Source organism: Pseudopodoces humilis, chromosome 1 (assembly GCF_049639895.1).
Source record: "Pseudopodoces humilis isolate 2021_Gansu_Grassland_sample_001 chromosome 1, ASM4963989v1, whole genome shotgun sequence".
In the NCBI taxonomy this organism is placed as follows: Eukaryota; Metazoa; Chordata; class Aves; order Passeriformes; family Paridae; genus Pseudopodoces; species Pseudopodoces humilis.
The window spans coordinates 123764718-123785606 of record NC_142200.1 but is presented as its reverse complement, the minus strand read 5'-3'; the positions used below and the strand labels follow the sequence as shown (position 1 = coordinate 123785606).

The 20889-nt window shown below is 34.6% G+C and overlaps 1 protein-coding gene across 10 annotated transcripts in view; it reads right to left on the bottom strand.

Moving 5' to 3' along the window:
* Positions 1-20889, bottom strand: part of DGKB (diacylglycerol kinase beta) — a 407361-nt gene that overhangs the window by 224023 nt on the left and 162449 nt on the right. For all 10 annotated transcript variants that reach the window (XM_088052622.1, XM_088052624.1, XM_088052617.1 and 7 more), the window contains 5 exons: positions 20297-20416; positions 10535-10652; positions 7752-7840; positions 7555-7671; positions 3345-3443 (listed from right to left, as the gene is read on the bottom strand). In XM_088052622.1, coding sequence (XP_087908748.1) covers positions 3345-3443; positions 7555-7671; positions 7752-7840; positions 10535-10652; positions 20297-20416 — 543 coding nt within the window. The remainder of the gene's footprint in view (positions 1-3344; positions 3444-7554; positions 7672-7751; positions 7841-10534; positions 10653-20296; positions 20417-20889) is intronic.

Sequence of the window (20889 nt, the reverse complement as noted above, 5' to 3'; positions counted from 1 at the left end):
CATTTTTTCTTTTCTGCCTTATAAAGGGACAGGGTGAGGGAAACTGTCTCGTAAGCAGAGACCAATCTTGTTTTCTTCACTACTCACTCATCTCATTCCAATACCCAGTTTTAAACCTGGTTATGATCTAATTCTGTACTCCTGGTAGGCTAGGATTCAATTGAGTTAAAGATTTTTAAACTCACTGCCAGTCAACCTTATCATGAACTTTCATTATGTGCATGTAATTAATTGGGTCCAATGAACAATATCTGTACTGAGTTATAGACTTTTTCCCCCCCACCATATAATTAGAATATAATTACCCACAGGATATCAGAATGATGCAAAACCTTTCCTCTAAATGTGCCCTCATTAGGAAACAAGTCTCAATGTACATTTATTCAATCAGTATGAATTAATTAAAATGTTACTGAAATAAAAGAGAGTAACATTAAAGTGTATCTGACATCTATTAAAAGACTATCACTTGAGATCTGCACACAGTTTATAACAAAACTCATTTAACTTGAACAAAAAACTTCACCACGCAACAAGCCTCATACAGCATAAACAGGAAAGTAAAAAGGACTAAAAGTTGACAGACTACATTTTACTAAAACATTTAAAATTGATGCAGTGAGACAGGAAAAATCTTTTTAAGACATTGAGTCTACACAGATATGTGATGTTTTCATGATGTACACATTATCAACTACAGGAGTTTCCCAACTGAATTTTTTTCAACTGACAATGTAGCTTATCATATTTAACATTTGACAAGATCTATTTTGCACAGTTTTGAAGATGGGAGGACCCTTATTTAACATAAACCAGCCATCTAACTTTCACATGATGAGGCATTTTGGTTCTCCCTCCAGCAACTAAAAGTCACTCAGCTGAGAGACTGTTTTAGTAACACTGGTAATACACAGTTCTGTGAAATCCAATGTATGAATAAGTCCTTTAACTCTGTAGAAATTGTTGAGGCTGGAGTTCACAAGAACTGAAGAAATGAGACATAAGAAATGGTGGATGAAAAAGGCAAAAATATTAATGTTGCTAGCTCTACAAAAAAGAGATGAGAAGGGATTTACCCTGTACTCTTGAAGGAAAACCTAGGAGAAGGCATCTTGTTCTGAGATGAATACTGCAGTCTTCTAGAAGAAATCTGAGCTTACAAAGTTACAGGTGGAAGGGAGGGCCAACATTTTCAGGAGATTAAAGATACAAGATTTTTCATCTTGCTATTTTCGTTATATTTTATGGGAGAAGAAAATCCATTCTTCTCTGACACCTCAAAATACTCAAGGATATGCCTGGCACAGCAAGCATTATGGTTATCCGCTTTTATTTACCTTCCACATATACACAGCATTGCAAGACTATTAATGTTCAGGTGATCACTGAAGCTAAATGTGTGACCTGGGTGAAGGACCCTTCCACTGTCAGATTTGGATGTCTGAACACATAGTTTTTATTAATAGTCACACTTCCTATTGCATGGTTAGACAGTTTTCACAAGAATATATTCACTAGTTTTATATATTTACTGCTGTTATTACTGAGTCTCACATACATTGAAGTATGTTTCTCAAAAGGAATCCCCATAACAGGAAATGGGAGACACTAATTAAAAAATTACTAACACAAATTATATGTACACTATAACCAATCACTTTTAGAAGAAGTTATTATTAGCTAGGTCAGTGAGGTAGTATTTGTAACATAATTAAACTCAGGATTTTAGTGCATTTTTGGAAGAAACTACTAGATGAACAAATATACTACAAGATTATAAAGTCCCCATTAAATCACAGTAAAATATATTTTCAATTCCCAGCAATATAAATTGTGCTGAAATACATGTCTTGTGTTGCACTGGTAGTAACATGATTCCAAAACAGGAAAACATATTTATTTCTGCTTATGCCTTGAAAATCTGGAGATAAAACAAACCTATTCAGGGGTGATTTAACTCTAGAGTGCTTCTACATATCCTCTAAACAACTTAACTAAATTCCAATTGTGGGATAAAAATCTTAATTCCTCTATTCCTCTTTCTCTCCTGAAAGGAAAATGCAGTTATGCCAATATAACTGAAGATAAAATTTCATGCTGACGATTCATTCCATTTATACCAATGGCAAATGATAAATAACATTAAAATGAAAACAATAGCCCAATAACAGAATCGTGATTTCCAGATCCAGACTTTTAACGTGTGACCTCAAATCCTGAAAATTAAATAAGGTAATACAGAATATAATCATCCAACAAATTTAAAATAATACTTTATAACTATTAATCAGAACATGTCCAGATAATACCAAAATATCATAGAGATAAACTACAAAGCCACTTTTATGACTAAAAAAATATTTAAATATTTAATAAATATTAAAGGCAGGTTTCCATTGTATTGTTTCATTGAGAGCAATGGAATAATCCCACTGTACACATGTAGAGGGACAAAGTCTAACATCTGTACCTTAACAGATTTATAAACAAACAGCCAAACGGATTCATTAGAAAACAAGTAATTTACAATAGACACGTATATTATTCCTAGTGATCAGCAACTGGTTTAAGATTAGGATGCATATTTTATTTTTTTACCTCCCCTCAATAAATTACACTTTCTTAAGTCCAAGCATTTCTTACACTTACTATGAAATACATTTAAAGCAGACCACTCATCTGTTCTCTTATGAACATGATGATGCTATGACTTTCATCAGCATAAAATATCCAATTTAATATGTGAATACATAAGTTAATTCTCAAGCTCTTTTTAATGATAAAATGGTCAGCTCTTTTCTATACAACCTACACACAGCATGCATTTTTATTTTCATTGAATTGAGTTATTGTTTTTGTGGACAGAGAAATTTACTGTCCACGACTGCAGAATAAAATATACCATAATGTTGATGCATAGCTTACTGCAAGACCAGTGTCATCATTCTAGGTAACCTCCGGCTTAGATCAGAGACCTCAGCATTGCAGATATACAATATGCATCCCAAGCAAAAACTGCCCATAAGAATAACTTCATTATTCTGGGAAGTTGGATCTATAAAAGATGTAAAATGTAGAAGTGTTCTGCCTATACAGTTTCTGGTAAGTACAGTCTGAATAAGTGATAAAACCTGAGTCAGCTTCAGTTATAATAAGCCCTACAGAAAGTTTGTTCTCACATGAAGGAAAATGCAATATGCAGAGAGTAAAACACACTTATGCCTACAAACCCATCAGCCAGGATTTCACATTGTGTTTCAGGTTCACATAGTCCTGGTGAATTTAGCAAATACCTGGCAGTCAGTCCCAGCAGCATTTTAAAAATTAACATACAGACAACTCACCAATACCACTGGGCAGATTGATGTGGGTGGTAAAATATGGTCCTTCAAAGGTCCACAGTCACATTCAGGTTTCAGATGTGAAGCACACTTGTTATGCAACTACATGAAGAAAGAAAATGAAAATTTAACTTAGAAATTTTACTATTATAGCATAAGAAAATGGGCATCCTAGAATGGGGTGAGTTTCATTAACTTAAACATTGCAAAAGTACTGGAAAGAAAATGAAACACACTGCAGTGGAAAGCCCCCCAGACAGACAAAACTAACAGATTTATATGGAAGTGAAGAATGATAGCTGAAAGTATTTTCCAATTTGGAAAGTGTATATGTGGATCAGCACACAAAATAAGAGTGCTGCACAGCAGTACAGTAACATCAGCATACTGTGACTGGTGACCACAAGCGGCAGTTCAGGAGAGAGCTTCCTGCACTGAGCCAGGAACTTCTGTTCTACACTACCAGTGAGTAATTCAAGGCAGCTTTTGGCACTCTTGGTGTAACTCTGCTTCCTTTCTGAAGCTGATAGGCACTACAGATTCAAATACAAAAGAAGAACACAGGAATATCCTCCATTGGGTAAATTTTGGTCCTGATTGTATCAGTTTTCAGATTTCCATTGACTGATGGGGAACTGGAATTGCTCTCCTTTTTCTAATTTATGCTTAGAATTCATCAAGTTTTCTTGAAAGCAATGACAACAGTTCTACTGTGAAAACATGAAAAGAATATCCTCAGGTCTGCTGAGTGGAAGAGCATTGGCTGACTCCCATTTTGTTACAGAGGCTGAATGGATAAATGTGCATGTACCAGGAACATAAAACGGTAACAAGTAATGATAAATGATGAAATATTTTGCATTAGCAATCAAGAGTTCTTGTTCATAATTTAGAGTTTAACTCATTTCAAATGACTAAATATTCAGCCACACAGTACAAAGGAAGAGTTGTGTGCTTGGATCATGGAAAGCATTCACATTTAATTGGTAAACTTCACAATATCATTAGAGATAGAACAAAATAAAATTAATATTGTAAATTTTTGTGAAAGTTTCTTTTTCTAGACGATGCTCATAAAGGTCTTTTCCAACCTAAATTATTCTGCATTTTTATCTCGTATAAATTTAACAAAATTCATGAATGTTTCAGATAGCATCCATTTCCCATAAAGATAGATGTTTTAGAAAGGATACGTATATTTACAATAAGGAAATATAATCAGGCTAATAAATATCAGAAGTTGTGAGGTAAAAATCTTATTAACAAGTGATTTATCTAGTATAACAGGTAGCATACAGCATTAGTTCAACAGGTTCAGAAGCTGTTACAAAACCTTTAGTTCAATGCCTGCATCTCTTAATTACGTTTTTTCAATGACTGACTCATTTTCCTTTAAATGGTTTAACTCACGTGAACTCTCGAAATTACAATACAATCATCCCAATTGCTGATGTATATAAATTTTACTGGCAATATGGTCTTCATAAAATTATCTGGTACAGTTAATTTTGACATGACATTTCTGAATTTTGAACTGAATGGCACCTACTATTAGCCTTGTCCATATTAATTTAATCTGTAAAGTTACCTTTTAAGGCAGTTACTTAGCAACAGAAAATAAAAGTCTAAAGAGTTTCGATTTACTCTGAGTATTAAAGCCTTATTGTGAGGGTATTTTGGTAGCCTTGTAATCTAAATTATTTGTCATGCTAATTCTCTGCCTCAGTGGTAAGGCTACTTGTACCATAATTAATACACACCAGGCCATGTTACATCAAATAAAAGTATCTTCACACATTCAGTGGTAATTAGCAGCTTTGCTACTCAGTGGCATGCAAACTTATCTATTAAAAAATAGCTTAATCTTCTTATTAGTCTCTGCTGATCTCTGACAACAGAATTGGCATATTGCAACTAACAGAAAAGGTAGAAGAAAGGTAGGTTTGATGAAAATAACACTTTGATACAAATAAATAAAATAATATGCATGCCTCTCAAAAAACCCTGCATTTTAGCAGGTTTTAAATATATTTCCCCAAAATTCCCTTACTGTAAACCTATCTCTGTGAGGGAGAATATGACCTCCCTCACAACCTGCAAAGCAGGAAGAAGTGTATTTGCTGGAGAGAAGTTGAGGGGGAAAAAAATTTACATGACCATGGTGGAGAACTACAAATTATATGGAGGAGGGATCATGGATTTGGCTGAAAAGTCAGTATAGCAAGCCTCCTTAGTGAGAAACACCTCTAAGTTTTGGGACTTGAGTCAATTATTTGACATCAGAAGTGACCTTATTCAGTTGTAAGTACAGATATATTTAAAATGCATGAAAGAGGCTCAGAATTAGTTCTGTAATAAAGAGCATCCCCTTTGATTATAAGTTGTAAATGTGCAGTACAACGAGTTGAAAAACACATTAAGGATGTGATGATAATTATATAATCTCAGAATATCCATTCAAAAATCATGCATCTGTTAGAATTTTTTTTTCTGTAATTAAGGTGTTACTAGTAGAAAATTAAAACATTGAAATAGAATATATCAAATGAAGAGAATTGCAAGTGAATAGGAGTTTGAAATATAATTTGCAGTATTTAAAAATACTCATTCTTCAGTTGTGTCTAATTCATATCTGAATCTATAAAAAGAAACAAAATATTATTAAATTTATTTGAAAATACGCAATTGCTTTTAAAAAACGCTTTAAATTACTGATGGAAATAAATCGAAAGACTGTAAACCCTAGTGCCAACATTTTCAATTTCATCTGTGAAAAAACACACACCCATTTTTAATTGGAACTTTGACAGCTATTTAGACATTTCAATAAGCACAAAAGCACCCAAGATATTTTCACAAGAATTTAACATTTAGAGTGATTTAAGTTACAAATAATTTCTCAGAACTTCTTCAGTGAATAACAGTTCTTACGAAAACTCTCTGAATCTTGATGTACAACTTCAAGGAGTAAAAAAAAAGAGTACAAATCTGGTCCAGGCCCACATGAACTAATGGGAAAATAATTTATACTGTAGAAAGACAGAATCTGCAATCTTTCTTTTACTTTAAAAGTCAATATACGTTACATAATCTATATTTCTTGAATGATATACACATATTACACAGGTGTAAACACTTCTGTATCTACAGCAGTACACCCTTATTTTTCTTGCTACACACATATAGCCATTGCCTAAGTTTAATTATCTACATGCAGAACATTTTGGATTGGGTGTTTTACTCTTTACATAAATTATCCAAATTTTGACAGCAATCTGGACCACATATTTGCTTTCTTCTAAAATATTGTTTTTTAAGTAATCATAACAGCTTATCACTGAAAGCATCCTGGATCTATTTTCTTTGACGATGTTTCATAATTTGTATTCTTGTGTTAAGAAAATATGTCATAAAACATCCAAACTTATATGTTTAAAACAAACATTCACTAATGCCTCAGTCTTGTATTATTATTTAAAGCACTGAACAAACAACTGCTGTTCCGTAACAATAATAATAATAGTATCAGCAAAACCAGCAAATACACACAAAGAAGGATGAAATCTCTCCCCATTTAGATTTAAATCCTGCCCTGGCTAGAAACAGAAATACTGGCATTGCTCCTTCTAGCATGAAGATCTCACTTATAAGGGCAGTGTTCCCTGAATGTCATTAGTTCCAGTTACTGGTTCCTGCTGAATAAGGAGCGCACAAAAGTTGTATATATTTGACTTGGTGCACAGATTAGTATATTATCAACTTGTCTCTGCTATTATTCCCAGACACTTGGAATCAGTGTATCCTATAAAACGTCCTCAAATTCATTTGCCTGTCAGCATACCACCAATTAGACCTAGTGTCACAGTGACCTTGTTTTTTCGTGGTACTGAAAACTCTTTTGTAATCTTTCTGTAGTGTAGATTGGGAATTCTGTTCTTTAGTGGCACATATTATTTTCATATGGATATTGTCATGAAGCAAATTTGCTTCATGACATATTGAAATAAGCATTTCATGACATAAAATGAGTATATTTTCTTGCCACAATTAACAAGTCCTAAGCATACTCTGCATATACCATTCCTTGAACACACACTAGCCATTGCTGATGACTAAACTGAATGAGACATTTCAGATTATGAGGCTACAGAAAGACATTCAATGATTTTTATCTCTGGAACCTGTGTGGAATGTATTACAATAGTATACTCACTGTAATCTGACACCAAACACAATGAAGTCCAGTCAAGCCTTGGTAACACTTTATAGTTTTGTGACACTTATCACATTTCGTTGGACAGTTTCCTTCTACCCAAAAATGGTGCATTACCTGCAAAATAAAAATGTGAATATACATAGAGTTACTAAATGAACAGCCACATGGCAAAGTTAGTGGTACCTCAAACTTACATCAGTATTCTTTTTAGACTTCACATATGTTTTGATGCAAGATGCAGGAGCTCTGGAGACACAGCGTTCATGGACTGTATACTTGCAAACTAAAAAAAAAGACACGTTATTAGATGTTGAGGCAATGATGTTTCTCACTACATTTCTATGAAACAAATAATATTACCAGCTAAATAATCAATCCAATCAGTCAATGAAAACTCAAACTAGACTGCTTTTTCCATGGAATACAAAAGGCAAATTAGAACAGGAAATATTATGCAAGTGAGAAATCCAAGAATACACTATCATTGCATAACAGGAACTGCTTAATTAAATCAGACCTCACTAAATTTTTTCACAATAATTCCCAAATGACAAAAATATTAAAGACAAATTGGTGACTGTCAAATGGTTTATGTCATTTGCTCAGAGGAAGAAACGTGTATTTTACAAACTATAGGCTTGAGAGCAGCTGGCAAGCACAAAAATAAAAGCCAATGAATTTATGTTGTTTCTACCACTGATTTATAAATCAGAAATGGCTGATTAGTCCATTCTTGAATAGAAACTGTTGTCATGCATTCCATGTAATCACCATAACTTTGACTCTTGTTTTACAAAATACCAACTCCTGAGAGGCCTTTTTTTTTCCCTAAGTCCTCCAACTCCAGCTTTAGGTAGCTGCTATTGCTGACCAAGTCTGTAAAGATCATGCTAGCTGCATTTGGGAAACATACAATACAGGGTACAACGCAAACCTCTCCTGACTTCAATGATACAACTGTGCCAAGATGAGGAAATAATGCTACAGCTTATGCTGCATTCAGTAGAGTCAACTAATAAAAACTGAGAATGAATTTCTCCCGGCATGGTATATGTCTCAGGCTTTTGACCTCGAGAGCAATTAAGCACAAAGTACTTCTAAACACCTTGCTTGCACCTATTACACAAACCCAGTGGGAGGCACAGCCATTAATCAGACAAACTGCAGGGAGTAACATTGTTGATTGGACCATGGAGGGATGGTGAGGACCCCTGTGGTTTCCCCCCTTTTTTTTTTTTCCTCCCACACAATCTAAAATGCAAATAATGAAATCTATAGCAATGCTTTGAAAATATACTGGAGAAAAAGCTTAGCTAAATAAGGAAATAGTGGAATAGTTTTGCAAGTAGACTCATGCCTCTTGCTGCATGAAGTAATTGAAAGGAACATGTTCTTCAGATACTCTGAGACCATTGTTCTCATAAATGCCAAGCACAACAATAAATACATTCTCAAAAGACACACTGCAGAAGAAAAAAAATTCAGGTCCTGCAAAGCTGGTCTTTTTGGGACAGTTTATATAACTGGTCTACCCATTTCTGATAAGTATTGAAGGTAATCATTATTTGCTCAATAGAACTCTCCTTCCAACATACATGGGTCTTATTTTTTCACAATATCAGTCTGACAAAAAAAAAAAATATTACAGAATGTAAAATTTCAAGATCTAATAGTCAAATCAGTATTTTACATATATATTCCAGTTACTGTCATCAGCATTTATTAATCTCAAACAATTTCTATTTTTTTTAATTTTAATAAATGTATCTTTCCCATTTCATAGTATGGTGAATGAAATTATATGATGTGAAAATGCATACAAGTATTTACATCCAAATTATATTTCAGAGAGGCCTATGGCCCCCAGAAAAGAGAAATGGTCAATTCAAAACCCTCATTCATTCAGACTAATCTCAAATTAAATCAATAGAACTGTACATGTAGAAAGATCCTTATCAGCTATGAGGGGCTATCTTTCATACCAAAAATGGTGGAAGTCAGTTACACTAAGAATCCGACTATTTTACCAAAAAGAAAAATTAAAGGTGACTTGGTACCATTATGAGAAGAAAACAGTTGTTTACTAAAGATCTCATTAATCTAATGGAGTAGGGCATAACATGAATCAATCACTGGAACCATCTACATGACATATTCAAATAAGTGTTAAAAAAAATTAATCACTGGAACACACCACAAAAGAAAGATATGGATCATCATTTTTTGAAACTTTCAAATGGAGCAAGCCTTGGTTTCTCAAGAGATACATTAGGTGGTCAAACACCTTGATTAACCCATTATCAGGAAATGCATAGATACAGCTAAGGGAATTGAAGGGTAGTAACTGCATCTAATAGCATAAGGAAGGTAAAATTAGATGCAGCAGCTTTTCTGTGTTCCTTTTCATAAAATCTATAATCAGTTAACACGTGAATTGAAATTTAAAACTACAAAACAAGTAACTATACAAAACTTTAGAACCATTACAGAAACTTGATTTCAGGGATTTTCACCTTCAGAATTAAGAAAACAATACTTCTGTGCAAAATTTGAATCAAAAAACATGGAACTTAGATGTTTCTCAAGTTGATACCTATGGTACAAGTATTAATAAAAACAAAAGAGGAGTAACAAAAGTGTAAAATTAAGTGTAAAATTAAAACTTAAGCCTGATACTCTCTAATAAAAATAAAAAAGCAGTAGCAGTAAAGAAAAAAAAGAGTGATAGACTACAAAGGGAACTAACAGTGATACCCCTTTGAAATGGAAAACTCCCTCAAACAACATATTTTAAAGCCAAATATCCCAAAAAATTAAAAAAAGAACCCATGGTCACTCAAGCAGAGAAGAGGGGAAGACACTACTGTGGTGGCAATGGTTTTTTAAGGGGAAGCCACTAGTTCTTTGCTATGCAGCAAGAACAACATTTCTAGCAAAAGACATGTAAGCAAATGGACGCTGAAATGCTTATACTCACAAGAACAGCAGAGACCTTGCTTGCCTACTCCGATCAGCATGTTCAAACAAAGATTACAGTAGGCAGGCTTGTTGAAGTGTTTCAATCTCCATACATGCTGCCCATCATCTTTCACATTCTGCACAGGACATAAGAGAAACAGATTTCACTTAATAAAATAAACAGTGAAATATGTAAGTGCCAATAAAAATTGGAGATTGACTCAAGAATATAAAAGACAAGCTGTTACTTCATTTAAAACTTTGCACCAGATCACAGCATGATCATTCTAAATACACAGGCAACGATATAATAAAATAATTCCTCAGAAGCTCATGGACATCCATGTGTTTCAAAAACAACTCAGAAAAATCCACCAGGCTGCTGTCACCACCGCAACACAATGATATCAATGTATCTAGGCTGATATTAAATTACAGCTAGTATTAAAAATATTATTTCTTTATGGAATAATCCTAAAAATAATGGTGCTGCAGGTCAGAAGATAAAACTCCCCAAAACCAAGAACAGAGAGGGATTTCTAAAACCACACAGATATTCTTAATGACTGTCAGAATTGGTTACATATATCAATATATGTGAAACAGGAAAACTTACCACATCACAGTAACTATTTCCAGCCTTAAATGAAGTTAATCTATACCGCTAATTATCTATCAAAACCCATGCATTTAAGTGTGAGATTTACATCTTCAACCTCCTCTCCAAAAATGCAATTCCTTACATTTAAGGCCAAATTTTTCAGTCAGCTGTTGCACTACACTCAAATCTTTCATGAATAAACTCATCAACTCACTGGCACTTACTAGTTATGGGCCACTGTAATTTACATGAATCTCTAAAATATTATAAAATCATTTATTTTTATGAAACTAAGCTTTTTGTTGGATGATTATCTTCTTCCTTCTTAATGGAATCATTCTGAGGCCTCTGCTTTAAAGGTTTACAAAATTATGTGCAGTTGGTATAGGTGTTAAACTAATTCTCTAAATTCCTGGCTTCTTGGCAATACTGGCAAACAGACTTTTTCTTTCTAAAATCATCAGAGGTTTTGATTCTAAAAAACTAGATGAACCTAATGTCGTATCACAAGATTTTTAAAATAAGTACATATTTATATTTTGCCAAATAATATCCAATGGAACACAGGCAGTTAATGTTCATCAGCTGCTTCCTTGTGTATTGTTGAAACTCTATAGTCTTCTTGATCACGTCATTGCTAAAAAGAAATTGCCATATAGGTAAAGAAGTCACACCAATCTCTGTTTCTCAGAAACCACATCAACAGCTGGTTCTTACCCAGTTTCTGATTTCTCACATCAAGCTACTATTACTTGTCATCACGTATACACAATATTCCTGACTAGATTCTCAATAGTACAATGGTTTTCACTGATGAGATTAGTCAATGTACCCTGGTGAGCATAAATTTCAATAGAAAATTAGGTTTGTCCTATATTAGCATATACTGTAACGTCCTTAAAAATCAGTATTGCTCTGTTCTAGGAGCTAGAAGTTAATACAAGACAAATACAATGAAGACTTTGTCATCCTTGTGGGCAAAAAGAAAAATCCTGAAGCAAAATTAGCCCTCTATGAAATTAAGAATGTTTGGCTCAAAGCCGGGTTTAAGCCAGGATCCAACTTTGAATATCTTCTCCAAGTTACCTAGAAACAAAAAAAACCTGAAGTCCATTAATTTATTTTTTTGTTCTCTAGTAAGATATCAGGATCAGAGCATAAGTAATAGCTCCCCCAATATTATCAGCAGGAGTTCAAATGCCATCTCTGACAGCTGGGCAATGTCAGGGTCCCCTTTCTGCAGCAAAAGCACAGCAGATGCCTAATGTGGGATTCTCAGGCTGGCAAAGAGTGTGGAAGTTTTCCAATTTCCCCTGAAGAAGCAGAAATAGATTCTGCAGCTGTGAAGCACTAGAAGCCTGTCAAGCTCCTTCATGACTGGCAGCTGAAGAGGATGTATTCCATTAAACAGAGCTCTCCTAACTTCTATTTTTCTTCCCATGTTACTACCATATTCCACACATTTTTGAAGTATTGTTAAACTACAATATAGTATGTGAATTTCAAGCCTTCTCAAAGTAGGCAATTATTCACTAGACAACAAAGACCATGTAAACCCTTCTGAGAAAAAAAAAAAAACAGCAAACAACGTACACTTAAATTTTACCATCACTCAGGTCATCAACATAGACAGTCATAAACCACAAGCACTTAAAATGTGAGCTGACCAGCTTTTCTTAGCAAAATATTTGCTGTCTATGAAAATTATCAGATATTGAAACTTATTTATAAACTTGCTTCTCTTCCACATTAATTTTGTATTACTTTTTCATTTTTATTTTATTTTTAAAGAATGACCATTATATGTGAATATGTCGCTTCTTATTTGAACAGAACATATGGTCTAACTTAGCTGGCATTTTCCTTATCAGAAAAACAAACAAGTCTTGATGTGGGTGTTCTGCCAATTAAAACACTTAGCTGTGTTACAGACTGCAACTGATGCAAATCCATTACATAAACACAATGCACTTTTGGAAAAGAGCAAATTAAATTTTTGCTCCTGTGCACTGCCAAAAATAAGCAATAAAGTGCTGCATATGATTATGCATGCACATAACTTTTTAAAACACTGCCAAGAGAAAAAAAAAGACATAATATGAAACAAAGCCACCTCAATACAAGTCTTTAAGTATGAATAAAATCCACAATTCTGACACATCAGTGCATTTACTGACATTAACTCATTTTCCTTCCATATCCTGAGAAAGAGTTTAAAAACAAATAGACATTAAGAAGATCTCAAAGTAGGGCAGGTACAGTAAAAATCTCTTCCTCACTTCATTATACACATCACTGAAAAATCAAGCCTCCATATGTCATACCCAGACTTTAAAACATAATGACAATAGCAACATTTATTTTGTTAACAACGGTTCTCTTAATTCATGGTCCTGACCCTGCTACCATGGATTTGATTGCCAAAACTACCTGACCTTTAAAAGCAAGTCAACCATAAAAGAGCCAGCCTTAAAACTAGTGGAAAATTTTATGCTATCACAGACTTTAGCTACACGTCCCTAACCTGGTTTAACATTAACTTACAGCAGCTTTTCAGATATTTGTGTACAAGGTAGACAAAGAGATCTTCAAGATTTTGAGACTTTAAAAAGGTAATGAAATCACTGATAAATTTTCATCCCAGCAAACATGCTCTCTTAAAATAGCTACAGAGTGTCTAAAATACCAGAATATTCACATTTTTTCTATGAGAAGAGTCAGTAACAAGCATCCAAGTGAGAAGGACATTATGGAGCAGCTGTTATTCTTTCACTGATTATCTTGATTCCATTTATTTTAAAAATATTTACTTGACTTGTTCAAGACAATTTTATTACTGATTTTTAGGTATTGTTCAGTCAATGGGAAGATGAGAAGAGTTTCCATTAAACTGTGCAGCAAACATAGTTTAAAACAAATGTAGTTAGATTCTATACTCCTTTGGTTGTCTCTCAGCAAAGAATTCATATGATGTTTTGTTTTATTCAATTTGCTTTGGGAAGAAAGGGGTATACGTTTGTATATTTGGTATATATAATTCTTGGTCAAGTGGAGAGGGAGTAACCTGACTCAGTGGACATACTCTTCTGGAGGGCTCCTCGCTTCTAATTTCTGAGATATTCTGTGTGCATGTGTTTGAAAAATCAACACAAAACAGAAATCTTCCACAGCCTTCATCCACACACTCATCCAGAAACAGAAAAGGGAGCAGAAGAGGTAAAATTAAATGGTTTTAAAAAGCTTCATAAAGAGCCACAGTGTGGAGCTTCCCTGTCCAAAATCTGTAACCATCTGTCATCTGCAGAGACTTTGATGCTGCAGAAATTAAACTGTAAATAATGGTAAATCTGTATACCTGCCTGAAACACCATTTATTTTACACCTTACACACAGGAGAGGTTAGTTACTCCTGACTTTTTCCTGGGCTTTTTCCAGCCTGGAGACGAAAGGGAAAGCGGGACTGTAGCGAGGAGAAGCTCCCGCAGGGCAGCGGAGCCAGCGCAGCGCGGCCCGGCAGGGACGAGCGGCGGGGCCTCGGCTCCCGCCAGCGCAGCCTCCCTCAGCGAGGACACCGCGCCCTCTGCGGGCCCCGCCGCCAGCCAGGCCGGCAAAACAGCTCCCCTCACCCCTTACCGGGAGCCTGCTTCCAGCCGGGACCCAGCCGGCACAACAGCTCCCCTCACCCCTTACCGGGAGCCTGCTTCCAGCCGGGACCCAGCCGGCACAAAGGGAGCGAGCTACAGCTCAGGGCTCCAGTTTGCCCTCTGCACGGGTGGAAATAGCGCATAGTGCGTCGGGACTTCGGCCTTCCAGAAAACTCTCGCTTCAGAAAGGACTTACAGAAACATCGCTCAGGACAATGAAAGGCCTGACTGCCCTTCTTCCTCGCTGAACAAAAGGAATCGAAGTCTATGAAGCTGCCCAGGTGTTGAGCAGTCATTTCAAGCTTCGGCCTGAAGGGATTACTCATGGTATAACACATCCCACTCCATACTTGTGCACGTTGGCAAGTCTCTTATCTTAGCATACAGCTCAAAAGATAAGGCAACAATAATGTAATATAGACAATAAAAAACACTATTCCCAAGTGTGGACTCCCACTGAAACATTCCATCCCACGTTTAATCTAAAGAGCTTAAAAGTTTTGTTTTCTTTTATTATTTGAGTACAATTGCATATTTACTGCTTTACTTTGATCCAAAATAAAATTTTACGAGTATATGCTTACTATTTAATTGAAACACAGTCTCAATTCAACACAAATGTTTGTTCCACCAAAATTTACCTTGACTTAAAAGGTGAACTGGGTTGAAAGTTACAATTTAAAAGAAAGGCATATTTGCTTTATTTCAAATTATTGATGACTTTATGAAGCATTTACTGGTTTTAAACTCTCTCACCTTAAGGCAGCTATTCAGCAACTGTACAGTACCAGGTACAGTGCAATCGTGACACCTAGTGGCCAGTGGAGAGAGAATAAAATACTTCCCTAAAATACAGGATTTCTTTAAACACTCACTTATGAACTTGCAGTTTATACTTCCTTTTTGTGCAATCACTAACAGAGGTGATAGCAATCATCTGTTACAGGAAAAGTGAGACCAAATAACTGGCATGCAGTTACTTTAAAAGAGAATTCAAGTGTTTCTATCAACTCATAGTGGAACAATATTGTACAACACCTACCAAAGAGGAGAGTACAATGCTTATGGCTGACAAAACCCATCACTGAGAAGCCTTTTGTGCACAGATACCAAAATAAATTTTAAGTGATGCTAGGAGAATCAAAGAGTTAACTCTCCACCCTCTCTTACAATGTTAATCTATTTAAACTAATGCAGAAGCAAATAAAAAGGTCAGAAACTTCAAAGGTTTCTACTGTAGAGAAGTAGAATAAATAGCCTAGAGGTCACTGATGTGCAATAGACCAGTTCCCAAAAGAACCAGGAGTACTGCAAGGATGTCTTTGTCCAATTTGTGTTTGGGTGGGAGATCTAACTATTGCCTTAAGATGTAAAAATAAATTTGGAAAGTTGTTGAGGACTGTGAAAACGCCAGACTGAAGTGTGACACTGTGCAAAAAACTATCTCCTACATTTATTACCAAAAATTAAACCACATAAGTAACAATCTCCTACATAGTTAACATTTTTTTCACAAAATCCCCACTTTAAATGAGAGAATTTCTAGAAAAAATAAATCCATGAAATTGGAACATCAGAGCAAGAATTACTTTGTCTTAACAAAGGTTTCAGTAGATTTCATATAGAATGCATTTAGACACTGCTAATTGGAAACAGGGTAGTCACCCAATTACAAATGGGTTATACATGTATACATATACACATATACGTATATACATATATATAGTACCTATAATTCCAAGATCATTTATTCTAAAACAAATTGCCAAACAGTACATTACATTGTGTCTATCTCAGAAGCCCTCCAGAAAAAAGAAAAAAATTAAATTCTTATTTAAATTTCTTATCTTGTATCCAAATTATTTGTTTGGAGTATCAACTGCCTTCAAAAGCACCAAAAAATCAAATATGTAATTTCTACCCTGGAATGTTCTCAGAGATAGAACTCTGTATTTCTAAAGTCTACCTACACAACGACTCCAAAATCAAATCTTAGGAGGAAACAAAACATAAAGCCCAGCAAAATAAAACGAAGTGGATATTAAGGTTGATTTCCGAGGGAAATTAGACTTTTTTATGCTCTTTGTCCTATTATCTTCATGACTCTAAACTGTACCAGCAACTTTTAAATTAGTTTAGTAATCTCAAATAAATTTGAAGGGCACTAGAAATTTCATAAAAGTCTAGGAAAAAGTCGGGGGGTGGGGCATGGGGAGGAGGGAGAGAGAGAGGGAGAGATAGAGCAAAAAGGAAATCTGGCAGATTTCCTTGTTACTTCTCTGACTTGGTAACAGGTGGCTGGCAAATGCTTGTAGTTGCAGCCTAACTCTTGTCTCTCTCAGAAGGGGATTACTGATGAAGTCAGAGGGCAAAGGCCACAAACCTGTGACAGGTTAGGCTATATCAACCCCACTGCTCATAGAACACTGACCTGTTTATTCTTTTATTTTTAAATAATATAGTTCCATGCTTCACTTGAATGCTCCTTCTTTTTAAATTAGTCTGACTAAATCACCTAATACAGTATGTAATAAAAACTGAAAGGCTTTAAATATAATACAGGACTTTTACATGATATCTGATCTTTCTATATAGATATTACAGGAAACTAAGGATTAAGTACAAACAATGTAGCTGAATTCTGAAAGTATTATTAAAACTTGGCAGCTGAAGTAAATTATCATAGCTTCACTGATATTAGTGTATCAAATTAGACCAGCTGAAAATCTTCTATTCTTCATACAAGCTCTATATAACAGTTACATACATTACAGTGTTAATGAACCCCAACTCAAAACAAATTAAATATTTCATTTGTATCATAATTTATTTAAATAAACTATAGTGACAATTCTTCGTCACTATCATACTAGACAAGCTCTGAATTTGATCTCTTGGATTTAAAATTTTGTCATTGCTGAGTTCAGTACAGAACCGACACTTAGAAGAAGGTGACAGGACAGTTTGATTGGTGGGTTCCTTGTTTTTGAGTTTTGTTTCGGGTTTTTTGTGGTTTTGCTTTTGGTTTGGAGGGGGGGCAGAGGGGCAGTTTTGTTGGTTTTTTTTCCCTCTGATTTAAAACCTATCAAGAATGCTTGAAAAATAATTTTACATATCTAATGTATCTAAGCAGCATAATCCAGTAGATTATGCCCCTGATTTTCACAGACTAATCAGCTTGAGGAAAACCTTAAAATATTAGCACTTTATTATTTTATTAGTAAGTCCAAAAGATTCTTATTTTTCATTACCATAACTAAAAGGAGAGAGAGAGAGAGACACCCAGAAAGCACAGTCCTGGGGAGCTAGGTTTGCAAAATCTCACAATGGCATGCAAAAAGAAGTAAAAGCATCCCACTAATGGGATTGATGCACAGAAATTAAGGGTTTGGATAATACATTAGATACAGCAAAACCATCAAAATCATGCTATGAGTTTACACTAAACAACAGACAGGCATTAGAGCTTCCTTATTGATTTAACTTTTCAATCTCGTAAAATAAGATTTTATTTGAACTATGTACAAATGGAAGTAGTATATTTTTGCTGGTTTAATGAAAAATTTTTTAAAAATTTTCTTTACCTATATATTTTTAATGATGGTTTAAGTGATGGTTTAAAAAATTAAGCAGTTTCAAACATAAAAATGAAAATAGGAGCCCTTTTAAAGGGCAGCATCTTGTCCTACTGAATCATTAGTAAATTACTAGCAAATCACCTCATATGTAGGTAATGGACTGGACATAAACTATGCTTATTGATAATGAAGGCATTTTGCCTGCTATTATAATATTTATTCCATGACTGTACATTTATGTCTGTTAAATGCATCAGATACTAGGAATACTCTTGATGACAGAAACACTGACACATGCTGATAAGAGACTGTAGAATTTTGATCACTATGTATTTTTTAGTATTTTCATACTAAAATGCGCAGCAAGATAAATATCTAATAACTAGTAAAAATACTCAAAAGGATAAAATGTTTGATAATATAGCTTCTTTCTAACAGCTTTTGCTTTAATATGAAAATAAACTCCATAGAATGATCTGCATTAATTTATGTCATAATTTAAGAGTTTCAAATTTAAAAAGAATTAAATGTAGATCTTGAAAGATACTCCCAAAACACCTAGACTACCTGTCATAAAAGAAAAATCTGCACTGAAAACCACTATCAGTTATCTGCTATACTGCTTACTTGCATTTGATTGCCTTTGTTTAGAGTAATACTGTGAAAATAATGGAATTCAGCCTGACAAAGATCTTTTGTCTGATGACAGTAATTTAACATTTTTCTTTTTCCATTTCACATACAGAATTAGGGAATTACTACTACAGTGATGCAGACATATTGAAAGCTACCTTCAATTCAGGTATTTTACTTGTAATTTAATTAATTAGATTTTTCAAGACTTATATATCTTCTGTTCAATAAATTTGTTTGTTACTTATTTCCCTGCAAAAAGTACCAATCTGAGCTTTCTTTGCACAAATAAAATAGCATGCAGCAACTACAGCAGTCTAGATTTCACTAAATGGGGAAAACAAATATTACTTATTATGTTCAATATGTGAAAATTACTTAAGAAAAGAAATTGAAAAGAGATTAAAAGGCTTTCTTTCAAATAGCAAAAAAGCATTTGAAACCTATGCTTTAATAGATGAGTTCAAAATTAGCTCAAATACAGGACAGCAGGTGGCACTGACAACATGCCAATCTTAAAACAGCTGTGTTGAACTGGTACAAAATTGATCATATTACATCTGTATTACCTTTAACGTGAGGTTATAAATGTAGAGAACATAAGCTCATCTTTCACAGTACTTTATCCATTGATGTAAGTGCTCCCCTTGATACTGCTTTTTACTATACTTTACTAATGTCGTTACAGGGACAGATCTGCACAGAGATGTATCATGACAGGACAAGAGCCAGCAGCAATTGCTGCAGAAGAAATTCCATCTGCACATATGAACAAAACTCTTTCCCTTGAAAACAATTAACATGGGGAAAGTTTTCCCACAGAACTGGTAGAAAGCACCTCACTCAAATTACCCAGGTTTGACTGCATAATTCAATCTGTGATGCTGCCTTTAATTAGGGACTGAAACAGAAGATCCCCCAGAAGTTCTTTCCAACCTAGACTGTTCTGTGACTCAGTACAGTTACACCACACAACCCAGTAGCATGCTGAGAAGCTTAGACACTACTCCAAGCCAGCTGCAACATACACATGGGCAGTAAGACACACTTAACAGGTAATACTGCAGGTTGGAATTAACATGTTAGCAGGGAAAATAATTCTGCTTTTTACAGCTTCCAGCTCCAGAGCCAAACTGCCAAGTCAAAAAGTCAAACTTGCCAGTGTACCTGTGATGTTTTAGACAGACTTTAATTTTCTGCACATCATTCAGTCCCAGTAAAGTGGAGTAAAGCAAAGCCATTCTTTATACAGACCACAGAAAAACTAACCTGAAGGCCACAGTCAACATGCAAGCAGAAACTTGATGCTACTATTTAAAACTTACATTTTCTAACCCAAGAAGAACCAAGAGTGGGATTGTTGTCATTCCTCCTTGGATCCACTCTTCTAGGGAAACAGTGCCATCATGATCATAGTCAATTTCTTCCATCATTTCATGAAGAATCTACAGGTTAATGAAATATCTTTTCAGTTCTAATTTATTATTACTATATTCTAACACAGCAAGTTGTTAGGACATGTGTAGTTCTCCAATTCTCTCATAAAAAAAAATAAGAAAAATATTACTTGCATGGTAGCTGTAGTCAAATGAATAAGGACAGTTCAGAAAATGAAGTGTCATACTCCTATTTACATTTTATTAACACCTAAAGGTCCCAAACCAACTTGTGTCCTTTGTGTATTCACTCTTAAGAAATTTTCAGAGACAAACTAGTTATGTTACAGAAGTTAATTATTAAAATTATTGAATATTTCATAGATCAGATTTAAACAGCAAAATACTGGTTAAAGTGCTAATTCACAGTGCCATAATGGAATACAGGCTATCCTTATTTCTACCTTACCTATGGAATGCCACGTGGATATGAAGTATCACAAAATTACGACAGCTGTCTCTAGAAACATTAAAAAATTGTG